Here is a 23,718-nt window from a genome sequence, read left to right as displayed (position 1 = left end):
TCCCCCAGTGCCACCATGTAACCTACTGTGTGTAAGCTTTTTGGTTAGATGTCTGAGCTGCACCCAGCCCATGGCACTATAAGTGGGCAGACCCTTTTGTACCGTACATGCGCCCACAGTGCGCAGTTGTGCGTTATGCGGTAAAGCAGAATCTCATGCGTCATATCAGCGGCCAGCGGCACTACACTTGGAGCAGGTCTTCAGGTACGGTAGTCCTTACTGGTCAGCCATGCAAGTCGGGTCATGCAGATGCAGTAAGCTCAGATAGCCAACAAAATGCTGTGATGTAAAAGAGAAACACGTGAGGTCATGGGAGCGCGTCAGCCGGAGCTGGAACCCAGCGCCCGGTATCTTTAGGCAACAAAAATGTTTCTGGCAACAGTGCCACAGGACCAGGGTTACAGGATATCCCTTCCCTCTGGTCACCTGCGCCCTAGATACTGGGTACGATGCCCAGTCTGACCAAGCAATATCTGTATGATGCGGCTAGTGAGTGACTCTGATGTGGTGACCTCTTCGAGAGGACAGACCCTCCCCCTTATATCACATGGTCTGACCCAGCAATATCTGTATTACGCGTCTAGTGACTCTAATGTGGTGACCTCTCCGAGAGGACAGACCCTCCCCCATATATCACATGGTCTGACCCAGCAATATCTGTATTACGCGTCTAGTGACTCTGATGTGGTGACCTCTCCGAGAGGACAGACCCTCCCCCTTATATCACATGGTCTGACCCAGCAATATCTGTATGACGCATCTAGTGACTCTGATGTGGTGACCTCTCCGAGAGGACAGTCCCCCCCATAGCATATGGCCATGCTGCTATAATACTGGTGCTGCACCATGCCCGGTCTGACCCAGCAATATCTATATGATGCGTTTAGTGACTCTGATATGGTGACCTCTCCAAGAGGACAGACCACCTCCCTCCCCCCATAGCATATGGCCATGCTGCTATAATACTGGTGTTGCACCATGGCCGGTCTGACCCAGCAATATCTGTATTGCGTCTAGTGACTGATGTGGTGACATCTCTGAGAGGACAGACCCCTTTCCCCCATAGCATATGGCCGTGCAGCTATTACGAGCTGCTGTGGACAACACATACCAGCACTAATTCCAGACAATTGCATTGTACAAACATTGTCACCATGACCCTGACTGGGACTGCACACTACACGTCTCCTGCAGATGGCAATGGTGAGCCAGGAAGGTGTGCACAGCAATACAGCATTCTGGGCCTATGAGCTGACAATCTACCTCCAGCAGTCACATGAAGTTATTATTGTTAGTATAATACAGGAACACAGTATATTTGTACCCCATACTGGCATCAGGCCTAGGATGCAGTTATAAAGATGTAATAATACAGGGTGGGGGTATTGCATGGAGAGACTCCAGGGATTTATATGTGAGGGTAATATATCAGGAGTATGTATCTGTTGTGTGGTGGCCTCAACCCGATATAGGCGCTGACCGCACCCCAGTTTATGTTACACTGCCCCCCGTCCCCACTGTATAATAGGGGGGATACATGGAGATATCCCCGGGGGTATGAATCATTAGGTCACCAGCTTTATGGTCGACAAGCATTAGCTCGACATGACTTTAGGTCGACATGGTCAGGTCGACATGGGTAAGATCAACAGGGTCAATATGGGTAAGGTTGACATTGAATTTATTTTTATTTTTTTACCGGAATGTCAACATAAACACTAAAACGTAGCACTGTGTCCCCTCACATGGCTTGCTGCGCTTGCCATGCTTCGGGCACGGTGCCTTGCTACGCTCGGCACACTATTTTATTCTCCGCCACGCCCTAGTGGATGGTAGGATATGAAATACCACCTGTTGGCACATTTTTGCTTAAAAACAGTAATAAACCCCATGTCGACCTAATGACCCTCTCGACCTTAAGTCATGTAGACCTAAATGCATGATGACCTAATGGTATCGACCATCATGCTGGTGACCCAATGACCGTATCCCATCCCAGGGATCCCATTGTGAGGTATGTGCACACTCATATCTCCTGTAACTCTCCTCTGCACAATCCCTAAATCACCCCCACCCCTAACGGTCACAATACATTCCTTGCTCAGCGGCGGGTGTTGGGGTGGCTGTTGGGGGGCACAATGCTTCCTCTGACCTGGGGTTACACAGTCCACACTCATCCTCATACAGGGCAAACAGGACACGGTAGCAGTTGTCCAGCAAGGCCTTGGGTGACACAGCCTTCATTTTTCCTTCCGCTGTTACCAGTCTGTCCAGGATCTCTCGGATGACGTTACTCTCCACGTCCTAAAGGGAGAAGACAGACGGTTACCCAAAGAATGCGTGTACATTAATGCTGGCAATGACAGGGGTGGGTAACTACATAACACTGGGGCAGCCCCGGGCACAGACTATCTCTCCATATATCCATGTTCCAGCGGCGTGCAAGGCATCAGTCCCGGCATAAGAGGAAACTGTGGCACGCACCTGGAGCCAGCACATGGCGACTGCAAATCTCCCTTTACCCAGAGGCTCCTTCCATGACCCTGAAGGTGCGTACACACGGGGGAGATATATTGCTCAGTGTCTCCTTTTCATCAGAGACCAGAGATGGTCGCTGATGAAAGGGAACCTCTGCCGGGGAAGCAAGCTCCTGCGACCAGCGATTATAACGGGGCGGAAAACAGGAGCGCGCACCCAGCGTTTTATTGCCGGGGCACACTCCCATCATTGGCAATATGGTCGCCAGTGACCATATTCCCAGCGATATCAGCAAACATCGCTGCCGCGTGTACACGGCTTTACTGTCACATTCCTACTATAGATCTACAGGTTGCCTGGAAAACATGCACTGTTGGTAGATATTGAGCACAGGTTTGGCCACCCCTGGTTTACAGTAAGGCCTGCCGACGTTTCGGTCCCTTAGGACCTTTCTCAAGGCAGCAACAGAAGACAACAGTTACGTAGTATCAAGGTATAGGGTAGGGAACTACCCGTCAGCAGGCCTTACTGTATAGCAATGATGGAACTATTGCACGGTAGTTAATCATTTATCCACCCCCAGAGTAGCCTCATGACTCAATGACCTCACGCGATGACATCACACGTTCTATGTTTGTGTGCACCCTCCAAGTGTACAGGGCCATAAGGTTTCTGGAGCTGGCCCTCCCCACCTGGAGAGCTGATCCTGTAGTGTTGGCAATAAGCACCGTTCAGACCCAGATAGGTACCTGGTCCTGCTGCAGCTGGAGGAGCATTGTGTGCAGCTCGGTGACATAAGAGAGGGATGGGTGCCGCTCTGGTAGCACTGCTTGCATTTTGGTCAACACATTATAATTGATGATGCCCCAGAGATAGCGCAGTTCCTTCACCGTGATTCCTCTATCAATCTGCAGGGAAGAGAGTTACAGTCACTGATAATCCGTTCTCTGTCACTGTGCGGGGACCCGTGGACCATCACCCGGCAGTGGCATTGCATCAAACTAAAGGAGCCCATACACGCTCCGATCCCGGCGGTGCGATGTGTGCTTTGAGGTGCGCGCTCCCGCAGCACCTCATCCCACAGTACAAAAAGAATGTGCTGCACATACTTTTTGTACTTGCTTTTCAACGCATCGCATTGCATGCACAAGGCATGCAATGCGATGTGATGGATGCTATTTTAGCCCAGAACGCACGGAGCGTGTATGGCCACCATAACAGTTATACATAGAATCTGCAGAGTTATTGTGCAGGAGCTAATAGCTCTATCAGTAAGATATCTGCCTCCAGTGAGAAAGGTCACAGGTTCTAATCCTAGGTGTGACTGCTGTATTTGTTTAACTTAAAATAAATGATAATGTAAATGTATATAAATAAATAATTTCTGGATGCTGACTTTCAAGCTGGATTGATGTCTTGATAAAGGCCTATGAGAGGCCGAAACGTCGATAAGATAATTATGGTTTAATCTTTTGCCTATTAACCCCTTTTAAATTTAACGGGCTCAGCTGCGCTGCTGCAGCAGGCTGTCCCGGATTTCCAGGCATACCACTAATATGCAGTAGGTGCGCGCCACTGGCGCACCACCTCTAGAGCCCCCCCATCCCCTCTGCTCCGGCGATCGTACGCCAGAGCTCCCCCGACTCCTGCCGCTTCCCTAGCCGCCATTCACTTTAGTGACGAAGGCGGCAGGCTCGGGGATGTTCAGGGCGGCTCGGGGGGCCTTTTGTCCTGCCCCATATTCTTGCTTCAGGATATCCTGGACTTGTGGATCTCTTTATATGGAACACCACTGTGAACAACCCTCTGGAATTATGCAGGAGCAAATCGCTTTATCAGTCTACTTCAAGTGGAACAGGCCATGGATTTTAATACAGGGTGTGACACCCAGGGTTGCCACTTCACACATCATCGATTCCTGGAGGATGCAGCATGGTGTTACCCAGCTGCTCAGTTACTGACTTTTATTGCTTCACTCCCAATTTAGAATCAGTCCCAATGGGATAGGTAGTGGTTGAAGCAACAAAAAACAAAAGCATCATATGTACATACTCATCTGCCTGATCACTTCATGGAAGATACCATAGAGCAGAATGATAGCGCTGGGTGTATGTAATGCTTCTATATACTGGAAGATGCTCAATTAGCTTAGTAATACCATTCAGGTGCATGGGAGGAGGGGTAATACTGAGTAAGTTACAATACATGTTTTCCCCCAGCTCCCTCCTTGGTATTAGTAACCAGCAGGGCTGTGGAGTCGGAGTCGAGGAGTCGGAGGAAATTTCGAGTACCTGGAGTCGGAGTCGGCAATCAATGCACCGACTCCGACTCCGAAAATTATAATTAATGACTTCTCTACTGTAAGAATAAAGACCAATGCATGCAGTGCCTCACGTAACCGCAAAACGAACACGTTAAGTGACTGTGAAAAAGCATGCTTTTCATGTGCTTCACTATATGGCACGCAACGCACAATTCGGAGCACCAATACTTATAAATGTATCCTCCCTTGTAGTTTACAACTTATTTCCAATGTTCAATAAGGTTTTCAATACCTCGTTGGTAGAAATCACCTGGTGTAGACTCGAAAAATTCATTCAACCAAGCTCTCCCACCATACGCACAACATCTTTTTACGCGGATGAAGATCTTTTTTCATGCGCGGGGTCGTTTGTTTACCTTGGCTATGCCATTCCTTACGCTGGTTCATATTGATGTACAGGCACCATTTTTCGTCGCCAGTAACAATTCGGTAAAGAAATCGTTCCTTGTGTCCATGAATTGAACGGTGACGAGCAAGCAAACCAGCAGAGATTGTGGCTCGTTGATTTTTGTTGTCATCACAAAGCATGCGGAACTCATGCTCCACACTTCTGAACCTTTCCTATTGTTTTTGTTCCCAAAACAACCAAATAATGTGGTTTTTATCTTTGAACTGGTAAAGTTCCTGTTCCTGATGTTTATGCCTACTGCTACTATCCAGCCATTTAATTAATTAATAAAAAAATTAATAAAACTTTGTTTTCATTGTGTTTGTCCTTTGCTTAAACTGTTCAATACAGTAGACTGTTGGCTTCCCAGCCTCTAGATTCTGTAGTAATAATATGTGTGTTGCCTTTCTTTCCTTCAAGGAATGTATCAAATACATTGGCATATTATTACAGAGGAGTTGGAGTCGAGGAGTCGGAGTCGGGGTCGGAGTCAGAACATTTATCTACCGACTCCACAGCCCTGGTAACCAGTCTAGAGCACTACATGATAATAGAATTCGGAGATATTGGTTACATATATTTGTGCAAATTTATGTGTAAGCCCTCAAGCCGTCATCAATTTGCGCAAATATATGTACCCAATATCTCTGAATTCTATTATCATGTAGTGTTCTAGACTGGTTACTAATACCATTCATGGATCTGGGGGAAACCATATATCTTGTATGTAATTCTTACCAGCGCTGTGATATTCTGGCAGCGTAGAACCTCTTCATATTTCACCTGCAGCCTGTAGTCTGTGGGGAAGTATTCATACTGCCAATGGGAGGACAGACCATTGTTACACATGTACAGCATATGTCACACAGCACTCTTATCCATCGTTACATGTGTACAGCCTATGTCACACATCGCTCTTATCCGTCATTACACATGTACATCATATGTCACACAGCTCTCTTATCCATTGTTACACGTGTACATCATATGTCACACAGCGCTCTTGTCCATTGTTACACGTGTACAGCCTATGTCACATAGCGCTCTTATCCATCCTTACATGTGTACAGCCTATGTCACATAGCCCTCTTATCCATCGCTACATGTGTACAGCCTATGTCACACAGAACTCTTATCCATCGTTACATGTGTACAGCCTAGCGCTCTTATCCATCGTTACATGTGTACAGCCTATGTCACATAGCCCTCTTATCCATCGCTACATGTGTACAGCCTATGTCACACAGCACTCTTATCCATGGTTACATGTGTACAGCCTAGCGCTCTTATCCATCGTTACATGTGTACAGCCTATGTCACATAGCGCTCTTTTCCATCGTTACATGTGTACAGCCTGTCACACAGCGCTCTTATCCATCATTACATGTGTATAGCCTAGGGCTCTTATCCATCATTACATGTGTACAGCCTAGCGCTCTTATCCATCATTACATGTGTACAGCCTAGCGCTCTTATCCATCGTTACATGTGTACAGCCTATGTCACACAGTGCTCTTATCCGTTGTCACATGTGTACAGCCTATGTCACATAGCGCTCTTACCCATCGTTACATGGCTGAGCTGCCGCCCACCTTCCCAAGTTCCCATACTGTGCGGGCTGGAGGAGCTGAGTAGCCGCATCTTAGCATTCAGGGAGGCAAGCACAGATCATGAGATGAGACACACCGGGACTGTACGGGTGAAGCTGACAGGAGAACCTCTGACCTCCCTCCCGCTGGCTGTGGCTGCTGTATCCTGTACTGCAGAGTGCAGAGGACTCAGAGTGAACTCTGCTGTGAGTCGACTCCAGCAGCACACAAGGTAATTTGCAGTTTTACAATTTACATCCAACCAGGAATGATTGCCATATTTGCCATTACTTAACTTATTTAGTTAAACCAGACTGTTTCTTCTTGGTCTAGGGATATTTTACATTTTTAGGCAGACCCTGGCCCTGCTGCTGGGACTTGTAGTTCTGCAGTGGAATTTTTTTTTTATACGCTATACAGTGATTGTGGTCCTCTAAGCGGCCACTGGATAGTGGTAGTGAGCCGCCATGGAGAGCAGGACAGTCAGTGCCGCCAAGTAGCAGGTTACAGGAGTGGGGAGCAGGTGAGGGAGGGATACAACCCCCCCTCCCTTCACTCACGGCACCCCCCACGCCCCTCCCATGATTCAATGTTCCCGCCCAGCGGGATAAACAAACCCGCGCCCCCCCCCCCATGGAAAAAAACAGTGTTCTACAACACCACCACCCCCTTGACATCACCTCCCCCTGCCCAACCAGGGCTACAGTACACACTCACCATCCACCATTACTCCACAGCCACCAGGTGAGAGGCGGGTCTGCCCGAACCCTCCCCCCCCTCCTCTGCCAGCACCCCAACCCAGACCCCCGCAACCCCCCCTCCTGCGATTTGCGGGCCCCCCGTGCCCCCCCCGCGATTAACGGCCCCCCTCCCGCGATTCACAGGCCCCCCTCCCGCGATTCACAGGCCCCCGCGCCCCCCTTCCTGCAATTCGCGGGGGCCCCCCTGCGCCACCCCCCCTCCCGCGATTCGTGGGCCCCTCCCGCGATTCGCGGCACACACACCACCACCCCCCCTCCCGCGATTCACGGACCCCCGCAACCCCCCCTCCCACAATTCACTGACCCCCACAACCCCCCTCCCTCAATTCACGGACACCCCCCCCACGCCCCGCTCCCATGATTTGCTCCATGATGTCCTCCTGCCCTAGGAGGTTTTCATCTTTACCCATGCTGCCATGCATTTTGTTCTGTTGTGACTTCTGATTCACGCTCCTTGATAAAGGTCCGCATTCAATGGACCGAAACGTTGGGGCTTTGATGGGCACATTATGTATTTAAATTGGATGTCCAAATAAACTGCAAATTGGATTTTACACCAGAGTAACTTTATTTGCACAAGGAGAGTGCCTACTTCTCATTTGAGAATCCTTGGACTACATGAACTCTCTGTAGGCACCCCATCAGTTATCTCCCTACATTACGTGAGAGTGCGGTCTTTTACAGGATATATATAGGTACTTATGTAGTATCTGGGCGTCCGATTTTGTGATTGTATGCCTTACCTTAAGGCATACAATCAGATGCGATGCGATGCGATTCGATGCGATTTTGCATAGGATTCAATGTTAAGAAGGTCCTGTTCATTTCCCCACTATCCAAGTGGGCATAGAGTTGATTTTATATAGCGTGGCGAGCGCAGCGAGCCACCGAGCCCGAAGCGTGGCGAGCGAAGCGAGCCCCGCGAGGGGACGCATATTTCTTAAAAAGTATTCTGTGTCCCCTCGCGGGGCTCGCTACGCTCGCCACGCTTCGGGCTTGGTGGCTCGCTACGCTCGCCACAGGTTTATATCCAACTCCATGCCCACTTGGATAGTGGGGAAAGGAAAATGACTCCTTTTTCCCATTGAATTCTATGTTAAAATGGACTCAGACCATTTTAACATTAAATCCTATGGAAAAATCTTGACCATCGCATCACATACGATTTGGTCGCATGCGATGCGATGCGATCCGATCCGATTTCTAAATCGGACGCCCAGATACTACATAAGTACCTATATATATATATATATATATATATATATATATATATATAGTAATCATATCCTCATTTTCAGCAAGCCGAAGTATAAGGATAAACCAGCACCAGTCTTTTAAACAATAAAAACTTTTTAATGATGCATAGCAGGCTTCAGTGATAAAAGCAGAACAGCTTGAAATGGTCACATGGCATAAATGTAAGATACTTGCACAGATCCATCTGGATGGCAGTCGTTTCGGTGTATCCACACCTTTTTTAACAGAACCTTTTTCCATAGCCACATTCTGTTGAAAAGGGTGTGGATACACCGAAACGGCTGCCGCCCAGATGGACCTGTGCAAGTAGCTTACATTTATGCCATGTGACCATTTCAAGATGTTCTGCTTTTATCACTGAAGCCTGCTATGCATCATTAAAAAGTTTTCATTGTTTAAAAGACTGGTGCTGGTTTATCCTTATACTTCGGCTTGCTGAAAATGAGGATATGATTACTGTGATTTTCTGCAAACCTGGCACAGTTGACCATTGATTCAGAAAGTGTTGTGCATTCAACTCTACATATATATATATATATATATATATATATATATATATATATATATATATATATATATATATATATATATATATAATATATACACTTATATGGTGTATATATGGTGATCTCCCTGACATTACTTAGTAATGACTGAAATGCATACTAAGTAATGTCGGGAAGATCACCATGGTGACCTAAAGCTTGCGGTCCAAGCAAGCTAGAGCGATTGTTCCCCGTCATGTCATTTCTGGCCACAGCTGACTTCCGACTACCGGGTCCAGGCAGTTCCGGCAGGCGGGGATCGGGAGAGCGGCAGGAAGGAGGACACCCTATTTAAGGTAAGAAACACTGTACCCTGTTGTCTCACCTATACACTTTGAAAAAGGTCTCTGAGTGCCGCTGTTTTACTACGTTGACTATATATATATATATATATATATATATATATATATATGCAGATCGGGTCCGGCACTCCCAATAACAAAATTCAGTGCTGGTAGGTGCCTTCACAGCAGTATGCCAATACAGGGGAACAGGGTGCGGCACTCACGACACTCTCAATATCATCATATACATATATATATATATATATATATATATATATATATATATATATATATAAAACGTAGTGGCTGTGGCACACATTCACAATCTGCAATACTATACAGGTGATAATGATCTGGTGCACTCTGTAGTTGGGGTAGGTGAAACTCCAACACATATATTCATATCATAATTAGTGTTCATTTGTGGATATCAATATCCAGCAGAAGAGACGGGTGCCCCCTTTTTATGAGACCACACCCCCTGTTTGCAGTGCGTGGATTTGCCGCGCAAGGGTCCCTGATTTTTGTGAGTGGTCATGTAGGTAGGGGCCCCACTGCACCTCTTTGCCCAGGGGCCCATAATGCTGTTAAGATGGCCCTGCATGAGACCACGTCCCCTTTTCGCCGCGCAAGGGTCCCGCCTACTGCAGGTGGGCCTGTGTGCTAAAAATGCCAGGGCCGATTTCTGGTCCCAGACCGGCCCTGCATATACCGTACAGTGCCACAGAGAAAGTCCACATACTATACACTTCCACAGAGACAGTCCCTATACCATACACTTCCACAGAGACAGTCCCCATACCATACACTTCCACAGAGACAGTCCCCACACCTTACAATGCCACAATAACAGTCTCCATACCGTACAGTTCCACAGAGACAGTCCCCATACCATACACTTCCACATACATGTGTATAGAATGTCACACAGAGCTCTTATCCATCGTTACACGTGTACAGCCTTGTCACATAGCGCTCTTATCCATCGTTACACGTCTACAGCCTATTTTAGTTCACTCTTTCTGATAAAATCCTTCTTAGATGGACAAAACCATGTGCACTGCAGGTGGGGTAGATGTTACTTGTGCAGAGAGAATTAGATTTGAGTGGGATTTTGCTTCAAAGTGAGATCTATATTGCAGTGTAAAAATAAAGCAGTCAGTATTTACCCTGCACAGAAACAAAATAATTCACCCAAATCTAATTCTCTCTGCACATTTTACATCTGCCCCCCTGCAGTGCACATGGTTTCGTCCATCTAAGAAGGATTTTGTCAGAAAGAGTGAACTAGAATAAGGCCGTATGTCACACAGTGCTCTTATCCGTCATTACACGTGTACAGCCTATGTCACACGGCACTCTTATCCATCGTCACACTTGTACAACATATGTCACACAGCGCTCTTATCCATCATTACATGTGTACATCATGTGTCACACAGCGCTCTTATCCATCGTTACATGTGTACAGCCTATGTCATACAGCGATCTTATCTATTGTTACATGTGTACAGCCTATGGGGCCCATTTATCCACCAATATTTGCGGCTAAATCCCCGAAAACATCAGTTTTCGGGGGTTAACCGCAAATATTAAGTATTAAAGGGGGACCGCAGCAGGAATCTCCGTTCCCTGCTGCGATCCCCCCTGCACCGCAGCCGGCCGCATCCCCCATAGGTTTCTATGGGGGATGCGAAGCTGCCCGATGTATCAACATCGGGCAGCCCGGCATCGCACCCCTGGGCTATCGCCATTCTGATATGGCGATAGCCCATTGTAGCCTATGGCTACACATCGCACTGGGCGCTTCCGGGTCAGGGCTTCGCAGGGACGGGCTCCTTTCGGAGCCCTGTCCCTGCGCCCTGCCAGGTAATACATCCCGGTGATATGATTGCATTTTACAATGCGATCCTGGGCGGTAATATTCTGCCCAGATCGCATTGTAAATGCGATCTTGATAAATGCGCCCCTATGTCACACAGCGCTTTTATCCTTTGTTCTAGATAGATGGAACATTGGGCCTTATTCAGATCTGAGCTCAGTACAAATATGTTTGAAAATGGGCAAAACCATGTACACTGCAGGGGGAGCAGATGTAACCTGTGCAAAGAAAGTTAGATTTGTGTGAGTTATTTTGTTTCTGTGCAGGGTAAATACTGGCTGCGTTATTTTTACACTGCAATTTAGATTTCAGTTTCAGCACACCCCACCCAAATTTAACTCTCTCTGCACAGGTTACATCTGCTCCTCCTGCAGTGCACATGGTTTTGCCCATTTTCCAAACAAATTAGTACTGAGCTCAGATCTGAATAAGGCCCATAATCCTGACTCCTATTTATTGTTCTAGATAGACATAGTACTATCCATATTTACAGATGGAGATTGTGAAAACACAGTGTTCTACTTTGCCTTATAGTCCCTGTACTGTACAGTGCTATAGAGACTGTCCCTACTGTACAGTGCCACAGACAGGTCCCACATCATACAGCACCATAGAGACAGTCCCCATACCATACACTTCCACAGAGACAGTCCCCACTCCTTACAATGACACAGAGACAGTCCCCATACCGTACAGTTCCACAGAGAGAGTCCCCATACCATAGACTTCCACAGAGACAGTCCTCATACCGTATAGTGCCACAGAGATAGTCCTCATATCGTACAGTGCCTCTGAGACAGTCCCCATACCGTACAGTGCCACAGAGATAGACCCCATACCGTACAGTGCCACAGAGATAGTCCCCATACCGGACAGTGCTATAGAGATAGTCCCCATACCTGACAGTGCCACAGAGACAGTCACCATACCATACACTTCTACAGGGAGAGTCCTCATACCGTATAGTGCCACAGAGACCGTCCCCATACCGTACAGTGCCACAGAGACAGTCCCCATACCGGACAGTGCCATAGAGATAGTCCCCATACCGGACAGTGCCACAGAGACCATCCCCATACCGTACAGTGCCACAGAGACAGTACCCATACCGGAGAGTGCCACAGAGATAGTCCCCATACCAGACAGTGCCACAGAGATAGTCCCCATACCGGACAGTGCCACAGAGATAGTCCCCATACCGGACAGTGCCACAGAGATAGTCCCCATACCGGACAGTGCCACAGAGATAGTCCCCATACCATACGCTTCCACAGAGACAGTCCCCACACCTTACAATGCCACAGAAACAGTCCCCATACCATACACTTCCACAGAGACAGTCCTCATACCGTATAGTGCCACAGAGATAGTCCTCATACCGTACAGTGCCACAGAGATAGTCCCCATACCGTACAGTGCCACGGAGATAGTCCCCATACCGGACAGTGCTATATAGATAGTCCCCATACCGTACAATGCCACAGATACAGTCCGCATACCGTACACTTCCACAGACACAGTCCCCATACCATACAGTGCCACAGAGACAGTCCCCATACCGTACAGTACCACAGATACAGTCTGCATACCATACAGCGCCACAGAGATAGTCCCCATACCGTACAGTACCACAGATACAGTCCGCATACCATACAGTGCCACAGAGATAGTCTCCATACTGTACAGTGCTATAGAGATAAGATGACTAGGGGGTGGGCACATGTAGGGTGAGGCAGGAGTGTGGCTAGGGGTTGGGAGTGCAGATAAGCATCCCTCCTGTATATTAGAGGCAATATATAATGTGAGCATTAGTGATACTTACCATGTATGTTACGCGTTTGTCATACAACAATTTGCCGCTTAATGCATCTATGATCTGACAGTCGTTGGGAATGATCGCAGCACTGCCGAGGACGAGACCACCTGCAACACAGAATGCAACAGGTGCTGATATTAATATGCTGTGCTTCATACAGAAATGGTGCCATGCTCTGCTGATCCTGCTGCTCTTCTCTTCCCTGCAGTGCCATACTCTTCCCTGCCAGGATATAGCTGTACCAGGCTCCTCCTCTATGTAGAAAGGCTGCATTCGGGGGGGGGGGGGGGGGGTGTAGTTATGTATGTGAAAAAGCATAAATGCTACTTTTTTTAAAATAAACATACAAAGAGCAAGGATAAGTATAGTCATAAATAAAAAAAATTACAAATTCCATAAAATATTTAATAAACGTCGAGATACAAGTTATAATAATAATAATAATTAAAAAAAAAACAATACTACAATTTAGGAAAGACTAACATCATTTCACAAGACAATGTTCAGTGGGGGTTATTTTGGTTCACTCTTTCTGACAAATTCCTTCTTAGAAGGACAAAACCATGTGCACTGCAGGTGGGCAGATGGGGGACCCAATTACCAGGACCCTTCCAGTCATTCCGGGAGGGTAGGCAACCCTGACATAATTTCACAATTACCGGTCCAAAGTGGCAGGACGTGCAATTTGTCTGAAAGGAAACCACTCCGTTTTTTCAAATACTCATAATCGTTGACTGTTGAACCATAGCTAAAGTTTCAATGTAAGGACCCAATTTCCTAAAAAACAAACAAAAAAAAACTCCTGTTTCGATTTCAGGGAAGGAGGAATATCTATCAAAATAAAGGGTGACATTCTATGGGATGAGATTTGTGTTTTTTGGCGTTAATTTGTAAACGAAATGGCGATATCGCATTTTTCCGTCAAATCGCCTATTTAATAGGATGCGCTAAGGGACTGAAATCGCATATTATGTGCGTTAAGGCATGCGGACCAAAAGTGCGAGATAAATTCGCATTTATATCGCATCCAGATGTTTTCGTACAGAAAAGTATAGAAATTGCTTATTTAATGCAATGCGTTTTCTCAAATCGCACTTTTTAGGTGTCTAATAATCGCACTTATTTCAGACCAGGTTCTGTTTGGCGATTTGGCCCAGAACTCATTTTGGTCAAGTGCACACATGGTTAATTTCAGCACAGGTGCCCTCATTTTCACTCAGAAACACCCCTACATAAACCCCAACATCATTAAGGACACCTGTGAGGGTTTGAGACATGGAGATTTTGCAGAGTGGTTTGGAGTTGCTTATCTGTGATGTGGCCCATTTGGAGGAGCTGCGCAGGAGGGAGGAAGCTGCGCGCCAGATCCAGGTAGCCCCCCGACTACTGCGTACCCCACGTATGTATCGTGCTCGGCTGTACCTGGACTCCCTCTCGGATCAACAGGTTGTGGGGATGTTTAGGCTGAACCGCATTAACCTGTTGGACTTATTTGAGCAGGTGAGAGATGATTTGGACCCTTTTGGGGGAGGCAACTATGCAGTGTCTGGGCTGCACAAATTAATGTGTGCCCTCTACTATTTGGCCACAGGCTCCACTCAGTTTGTGACCTCATGGTCCTTGGGGGTATCACAGGCCACTTTCTCTAAGCATTTTACTCAAGTGTTACTTGCTTTAAAGAAGTTGTGGCGGACATACATCGGATTCCCCAGTTCTGAGTTGGAGTGGCAGGACCACAAGTTGGCTTTCTATAGACTCTCAGCATTCCCGCACGTGCTGGGAGCTATAGACTGCACACACATTGGGATTCGGGCACCGCACGTGCGGGGCCACGTCTACGTCAATAGGCGTGGGCGGCACTCCCTGAACGTGCAGGTTGTTTCCAATGCTCACCTCAAAATCCTGAGTGTTGTTGCAGGCTTTCTTGGGAACTGCCACGACGCCTATATTCTGAGGCACTCAGCCCTCTGGAACCGATTTACCAACCACCAAATGCCAGAGGGCTGGCTACTAGGTAAGTACCTTTTTACATATTACCCTGTCTGTCCTTATTTGTACCTGCTCTAATGTGTGTGTTTCCTGTTTCACAAGCATAATGTTCTTCTACCAGTGTCTCCTGTTTGAAAAAAATACATACCTTACCATATAAGGCAATCACTTCCTATCTGTGTTTTAGGTGACTCAGGATATGGGTGTGTTTCCTGGCTCATGACACCTTTGCGCTCCCCAGAGGGCCCTGCACAGCACCGGTATAATGAAGCCCATATTGCAACCCGCAATGTGGTGGAGCGCACATTTGGCGTTTTGAAGAATAGATTCCGGTGTTTGGACCGGTCATCGGGTACACTGCTTTACCACCCTGCCAAAGTAGTGATGATCATCCAGGCTTGCTGCATGTTGCACAACATAGCCCTGTCCCAACCTGCCTATGTGGAGGAGGAACATGCAGCAGTCGTGCAGGAAGCCCAACCTACCACACCTCGTGTAGTGAGGGGTACGCAGAGGGGGAATCTGGTGCGCACACACATCATCAGCCGTTACTTTTCTGGTAAGCACATGTGCCCTGTATTCCAAAATGTACCTTTGCTGTAATTGTACTCATAAACAAATTATTTACCAATACCATCTGTTTACACCCACATTTAGCCTAATACACAGAGCCCAACGGATGCAGCAGGTGGTGCTGACCTATCCCTTGCCTGTATCAAGCTTGTAAGTACATTTGATACATGTATGAATAACGTTTGCTGAAAAACATGGCTCACTGGTGTTGTGGAACTACACGTGCCAGCACACTATAACCATTACAGTCCAAACTGAGTGTCAGAGCTTGCTGGAATATGTAGTTCCACAACCTTACCCCACACTAGATGTCACCATGCTTCAAAATGATCTTGCAATTCTAGATGAGTGGGCAAAAAAATGGAAGATGAGGTTCAATGTAGATAAATGTAAGGTTATGCACCTTGGGAGACACAACCAGTGTGCAAGTTACAACCTTAGTGGAGAGGAACTGGGTAATTCCATACTTGAAAAGGATCTAGGAGTCCAAATAGACAGCAATCTAGGATGTAGTGCCCATTGTAATGTAGCTACAAAAAAGGCCAACAAAATTCTGGCATGTATTAAGAGGGGAATGGAAACTAGGGACTCAAGGGTAATTATGCCACTATATAAAGCATTGGTGAGACCTCACCTAGAGTACGGAGTACAGTTCTGGGCCCCACACTATAAAAAGGACATCATAGAATTAGAAAAAGTCCAAAGGCGAGCAACAAAGCTTATTAGGGGAATGGAGAATTTAAGCTACGGGGAGAGATTAAGCAATTTGGGACTATTTACATTAGAAAAGAGACGTTTAAGGGGGGACATGCTCAACATGTACAAGTATATCAAGGGCCAATATAAGGAACTGTCACACACCCTATTTTCTACTAGAAAGGAATCTAGGACGCGAGGGCATGAGTATAGATTAGAAGAAAAAAGATTTCATTCAGCTAGTAGAAAGAATTTCTTTACGGTCAGAACAGTCAAACTCTGGAACTCTCTTCCCAGAGAGGTGGTAACGGCTGGCTCATTAAATGCGTTCAAGGCAAAGTTGGACAAACATTTACTGGAGAAAAACATCCATGGGTACAAATAAGAAATATAATTTGTCTGTAAAATACCAGAACCAACCAAATCAGCAATGGATATCTATACCAGGTTGAACTAGATGGACGCAAGTCTTTTTTCAGCCTTACCTACTATGTAACTATGTAACTACTTTACAGCAATCCCATTGTCATATACCATTACACTATGTCATAATTCACACATCAATTGGTTGATAAATAATACACTGACACAATGGTTTGCGGTTAGACATTTTTACTGCAGTATACTATGCCAGAAGCAATCTGCATTTTTGCAAGTTAAACATTACAACTGTCGGGGGAAGTAACAAAATGTATTGCATATTACAAAATTATCAGAAATATGAGCTATCTTCGCCCACCATCAGGCAACCCTACACCACTTCTAGAACCTGCACCCAGCCCACCACGGGTCCTAATACTCCGACGGGGTGGGGAAGTGGGGGAGCCACTTATTGGGGTGCTAGATACACTACTGAGAGTTGATGCTGCGCCACCTCCGACATTGGCTTCCAGCTGCTGTAGTTGGGCCTGCATACCTATTAAGGCATTGGTCTGCGCTGTGCATGATTGGCTTAGTGCAGCTATACTTTGCGCAAGGCTGCCAATATGGCTATTCTGTTCCCTTACAGCAGAAGTTAGATCTGCAAAACGGGTGTCAATGCTATTAGCAATGCGCACATGAGTGCCTACACCTACCCGTACACTACGTGCAATTTTTCGTAATTGAAGAAACGTGTCACGCATGTACCCCTGGATGTTACCTATTTGCAGGCTTTGGGAGGCCATAAATTCGATTTGTTTGTCCTTGAAATTGACCAAGGAGTTAGCTACTTGGGAAGCAGAAGCTGCTGTATGGGTGTGTTTTTGGGTGGGGGTGGGTTGGGAGACACCCCACTTGGGGGAAGATCACTCTGTGATGAGGTCTGTATTTCCTCCTCTGCCGCAAAGGTCTCCACCGGTTCAAGAATGATGTCCATTTCGTCTAACACCATCATTGAAGAATCTGTTTGATCTGTCCCTAGTTGTATAGTACCTGTGGATACAGATGAAGAGGTAAGTACTGATGCATATATAGGCCAGACTTTCTTCAGTACTGTTTTAGAAAGGGCTGGAGATGCTGGACGCACATACCTAGGGGTCTTATGTACTTACACATGTACCCCCATACAGCATGTAACATTGACATTAATAATAAGTCACATGCCTAGCTCAGATTATATTCATTTCCGTTGCAATGTAGCAGCAGGAGATGAATGTAGTGTGAGATATTGTTGATGTGACATGGGTGTGTGTACTGTATGTGTAATGGCGTGTTTTTTGTTAATTTACCTGCTTCCACAGATTCAGCAGCAACGGGCCTTCTTTTCTTGGATGCGTGAGCACTTCGGGATGGACAATCTGTGAAAGGAAAGATGGGCAGCCATTATGTACTTTGCAATGGATAACCATTTTCGGCAAACATGCATTGAAATGACATTAATGGACAATACTTAATTTGGATAAGGACTACATTATTTATTCCCTACATTTTTTTTTTCTTTTCACCAGATTATTTTGTTAGAGTATTATTAAACTATTGTACACATGACAACTGTTGGATGTAGGCATGGCAGCTAAACCACCAGTACACCTCTGTGTTTTTGGCCACATACATGTTAGGCTGCTAGAAAGAATGTTACAGTGTTGATCAATATGAGCAGTTGTGGAACTACAAGGCCCAGCATTATGAGCAATTTTAAAGTAGGAGCAGGCAATTTCTTGTGCATGACCTTGCTGGGCTATGTAGTTCCACAGCAGCACTTTTCTTAGCATAACAATTCAAGTGAACATTACAGTTAGAAAACATTGGCATGTATGTTTAAGATTGCATGTGGTCACACTTACCAGCTCTGGATGGCGTTTGCGGCCTATCGGTATCCGCCACGTGCATGCCAGGCAGGACCTCAGGGGGTATGATGCACTTCAACTTCACCTCATAGGATGTGTAGCACACAGTGGTGGGGCTTCCTCCGCCAGTCTTGGTGGCCTCCTCCAACTCCATGGCCATTTTACTTTTCAGCTGCCTTTTGATGTCATTGAATCTCTTCTTGACATTTCTGACCAGGTGCTTGTGCTGACTTACAGCGTTCACCGCCTGGGTGATGTCCTTCCACATAGCCATTTTGCGCTGTGCAGTGGTCTTATGGTGAGTTTTGCCAAGTAAACGGTCAAACACAGGCATGATAGCCCGGACAAGTGCAGCATTTTCCTCGTAGGAGAATCTGACCTTTCGGCCACTTTTTGTGTGGCCAGCTTCTACCTCCTCCTCCTTCTCATTTTCTACTCCAGCCATGTACCCCTCCTCCTCCATGCCAGTGTCTTCCTCCTCCACACCTCCATCTTCCTCCACCTCTGACATGTGGCCCTCCTGTAGCTGCTGTGGGGTATGGTCAAGGTCTGGGCTATAGGATGGGGATGCCAGCGGATCCTCCACCTCCTCCTGCTGCTGGTGCTGGACGGCCAGGGCCTGGTCTGGGGCTGGCCTTGCTGTGGCCATGCTGCCTGCCACACTGCTGGCTCTCCCACTTGGCTGGCTGCTGCCACTTCTCCCTCTGCCACTGCTCCCTCTGCCACTGCTTCCTCTGCCACTGCTTCCTCTGCCACTCCTCACTCTGCCACTGCTCCCTCTGCCACTCCTCACTCTGCCACCAACACCTCTTCCTCTACTCACACTGCCACTGCTCCTCTCCATGCTCCTTACTTCCTATCAAAGAGTGAAATGGCGCCAGTGCCCCTTTATATAGGGGGTTTGATGCATAATGGAGGGGACAGAGGTGGGCCAATAGGTTGGGGGGTTCTTAATCATGCGGAGACAGTTTTGTAAATCGCACTCCGGTTGGTCCAAAACTCGCACATGACCGGCGGATGAAATCGCACTTTTTTGTTACTTAAAATCGCACCACTTCGCCGCAAATCGCACCACTTCGCACTTTTCAGCCACCAAAGCGCATCACATTAAATATGCGAATTATTACCAAAAAATGCAATTTTAAAAAGGGCGAATAGCGGCGATGTGGTGCGAAAAAAAAACATGCGCATTTATCTCAAACCATAGAATGTCACCCTACGTGTCTTCAAGAGAAGATTATGGGCTTCTAACAAAGTGGGGGAGGAAGGGTAGATCCAATGATTAAGAATTATTTTCTTAGCCACTGTGTCCAGAACCATCAGAAAGGGTAGTAGTGATTTACCAGCTTCCGAGGACAATGTCCTGTTTTGAAAGGCCAATTTGACAAGTGGTATGATTACTTGGAAAGTGCACCTACTGAAATCTCTCAATTTGTTCCAAAAGCATTACATTATAATACTTGTCCATGCATGTAGCTGTGCCATGTTTGCATTATGGACAAATGCCTGGATTCAGGGTCTACGAAGTGTTTTCTTTGGGCCTGAGATATACAGTATATGTCCTGTGAGTCTTTATCATGTGAACAGGGGCGTAACTATAAGTCTGTGGGCCCCATAGCAACATTTGATAGGGGCCCCCCATGCTGTTAGAGAGAGGGGGGGGGGTCGGAGGCACACACAAGAGCCGGGAGGGCTGTCACTTACAGGGGGATCTCAGGTAAAGAGAAAGCTGGGGGCTGTTACCTGCAGGGAGGGGGGGGGGGGGGGGGCAAATCGCAGGCACACAGGAGAAAGCTGGAGGAGGGGGGGGGGTTAAGCTGCAATTTTGCATGGGGGGAAGGGGGGTTGCAAGCACACACAGCAAGAAAGCCACCTGTCACCTGCAAGGGTGGGGTGGGTCACAGGCACACCCAAGAAAGCTGGAGGAGTGGTGGGGGGGGGGGGGGGGTGGAAGCTGTCATTTTCATGGGGAATGGGGGATTACAGGCACACACAGGAGAGCCAGGGGGAAGCTGTCACTTGCAGGGGGGTGAGGGCAAAACAAGTGGTGCACAGAAAGGGAGTGTCTGTTTGTTATAGAAGTAGCATTCGCTGTCCAGACAGACCGCTAACCAGTTACCTGGATTCTGTGGGCTCTTCAACGGGTGTACTGTAACTAGAAGCGGCCATCTCCCTCTGCTGCCAGTGTAAGGTACACAGTCACTCGCTTGCCCTCCTGCCGATGTCCCTGCGCCGTGTAAAATCGCTCCTCATGTGAAGGAGCTGCAAATTGACGAAGCCAGCCCTGCCTGCAGCGCCCTCTAGTCTGGCAGTGTCAGCAGCAGCCTACCTTAAAAGGACCACACCTCCTCCTCCAGGAAGGGAGACACAGCACTGTGCCAAACTCCTATTAAGCAGTGTCCGCATTACAGATTTTTTTTAAAAGATAAAAACTTTCAAAAGGGTGCAGGGGATAGACTGCTGGGTCCTCGGGCCCCCCAAGCCCCCGGGCCCCATAGCAGTTGCATCCCCTGCACCCTCTCTAGTTACGCCACTGCATGTGAACCTCCTGTAAATAGAATGCAGAATGCGAAGAGTAAGGTCTTTACAGATAATTGGGCAGGCATTGCGGGTATATCCCCTCACCAAACTAATGTGATAGCGTTTCCATTTTTGCCAATTGACTTATTGACAAGTGGGTGACTGTAGAGAATAACATGTTCTATAAGTCAATGTCACTATAGAGGATATTAAGGTCATAACAATATCTGCAGTGTTTGGAGTGGGAGGAGATAACGGAAAAGTCTTGATGTAGTGCAGAAGTTGGAGGTAAGCGAAGTAAAAAGAGTAGTTCAAGGAAAATTTTCCAGAAAAGTCAGGACAGGAGAATAACTTGCCACCCGGGTCATATACGTTTGCAGTCTTGCGTACAACCTTACCTTTCAGTTGTAAAAAAAAAGAAAAGAAAAGAAAAAGTAGTTCTCTATGTCCGGATGAAATTGGGGATTACCCCAAAAAGGTATTAAAATAGAACAGGTAGGATTCCTTTTTTAGAACTTTGTTAGTATGCCACCAGGAGTAAGGTATCTCTGAAAAACAGGTCCTCAAGTAAAGAGGGCAGGATTTTAGACCTGGGATAATAAGGCACTAGGGGAGTAAGGAGCACAAACAGCGCAATCCAAGGCATTAATATTGTATAAATCTCGCTCCAATAACCAGTCACTGATATAGCTGAAGAAGACGGAATAAGATAAAAAAAAGAGTGTTAAATTAGGTAAATTGAGACCACCCGAGGAACGGGATGTGTACAATGTATTTCTGGCTATCCTGGGACGTCCTTGTTTCCAAATATTTTTTTTAAATAATTTGTTTATTCTTACCAAGTCTGGCTTAGTAAGAAGAATTGGTAGCATCTGTATAGTGTGTGCTAATTTCGGGAAAATCACTGATTTTATAACCAATATACGACCAAGGAACGATAAAGGGAGCAGCATCCAACTAAACCTGGTTGGAAACGGAGGCGTGAAATTCAACTCATACAATTTATTACGGGGGAAAGGAATATGTATACCTAAATATTTGAAACAGGTGTGTACTATTTTAATATCTTTAAAAGCTGGAGCTAGAGGTAAGTAAGAGTGGTTATTGCCTAATGGTAATAGTTCGAATTTGTTAATTTTGTGACAGGACACCAAATTGTAAAATTATGTTGAATACTATTGCACAGTCTGAGCGGGGTATAGATTTAGCGGGGTCTGTGAGGAAAATATCATCAGCAAACAATGAAATACGTAAATCAATATCCTTGATCATAGTACCTTGAAATAAGGTTGATTTTCCCAATGCTATTGCCAAGGGTTTGAGGGCTCTAGCAAACAACAATGGCAAGAGCGGACATCCCTGCCTAGTACCTCTCAGCACAGGGTCGGAAAGATATTGTTACCTAACATTTTTGTGTAAGGGGAGGAATAAAGCAAATGTAACATGTAACTATATAGGAAATTGTTGCCGAAATCCAAATTGGTGGTTTTTTGGGGTGCCACACCCAATATACAGAGAAGCCTTGACGCGGCTTGGGGGCATAGCATACACCTTCGCAGGTATATGTAACCAATATCTCTGAATTCTATTATCATGTAGTGTTATAGATTGGTTACTAGCATTGCTCAGTGTGCTGAGGGAAAAAATGTCTTGTTTTACTTAACCAGTATTTAACCCCTCCCTCATGCACCTGGGAAATGCTACTGAACTAATTGAGCATCTACCACTCTCTGTAAGAAATCCAAATTGTTGTAATGAATAATAATATAAATTATTCCAATGGACCATATCAAAAGCCTTTTCTGCATCCAAGGTAGGAATGGCCCTAGGCGTAGATTGATTTGGGAGACTGGAATGGCGTATTGGCTACAAGAACCCTGCGAATATTAAACAACAGAATTTGACACATAATGAATCCTGTCTGATCCGAATGTATAATGGTGGGGAGTATGGATTTCAACCTGCCTGCAATTATTTTTGTTTGAATATAGATTCTGAAATGCTAACCAGAGATTTCTTCCCGGCTTGGGAATTAGATTAAGGGAGGCCATGTAATTTTATGAGCCAGGAGTTTAAAATAATCAGACGTAAAGCCATTAGGACTGGGGGCCTTACCCAATTTTATATTTGGCGTTGACACGGGACACTTCAAATTCTGTAATTGGGGCTATCAATAGATCAACTTGTTTCGATGTCAAGTGAGGTATAGGTAAGCACGATCAAAACGAGTGTGGGACGTCGGCAGGTGTTGCAGGACGGGAATCATATAACTTAGAATAAAATTCTGTAAATGTGGCTGCAATGTGAGAATTAGAAGTAGTAAGGGTACCTTCCTTGTTGCGTAGTGGTC

At 46.4% G+C, this 23,718-nt stretch overlaps 2 protein-coding genes across 6 annotated transcripts in view; both read right to left on the bottom strand.

Moving 5' to 3' along the window:
* Positions 1–7: 7 nt before the first annotated feature.
* Positions 8–23,718, bottom strand: part of IL34 (interleukin 34) — a 69,305-nt gene continuing 45,594 nt past the window's right edge. For 3 of the 5 annotated variants that reach the window (XM_083164857.1, XM_083164860.1, XM_083164861.1), the window contains 4 exons: positions 13,330–13,430; positions 5,928–6,005; positions 3,228–3,386; positions 8–2,304 (listed from right to left, as the gene is read on the bottom strand). In XM_083164857.1, coding sequence (XP_083020983.1) covers positions 2,077–2,304; positions 3,228–3,386; positions 5,928–6,005; positions 13,330–13,430 — 566 coding nt within the window. In that variant the 3' untranslated portion in view covers positions 8–2,076. The remainder of the gene's footprint in view (positions 2,305–3,227; positions 3,387–5,927; positions 6,006–13,329; positions 13,431–23,718) is intronic. The other 2 variants (XM_083164858.1, XM_083164859.1) reach the window with 2 other exon arrangements.
* Positions 17,186–20,548, bottom strand: LOC146045799 (uncharacterized). The gene is made up of 2 exons (XM_083164862.1): positions 18,291–20,548; positions 17,186–17,994 (listed from the first exon to the last, which is right to left on the bottom strand). Exon 1 carries the CDS (start codon positions 19,690–19,692, stop codon positions 18,820–18,822), a length of 873 nt encoding a protein of 290 aa, XP_083020988.1. The 5' UTR covers positions 19,693–20,548; the 3' UTR covers positions 17,186–17,994; positions 18,291–18,819.

Source organism: Crinia signifera, chromosome 11 (assembly GCF_055691185.1).
Source record: "Crinia signifera chromosome 11, ASM5569118v1, whole genome shotgun sequence".
Classification (NCBI taxonomy): Eukaryota; Metazoa; Chordata; class Amphibia; order Anura; family Myobatrachidae; genus Crinia; species Crinia signifera.
The sequence above is the reverse complement of the archived record's forward strand: the minus strand, read 5'-3'. Positions and strand labels throughout refer to the sequence as shown.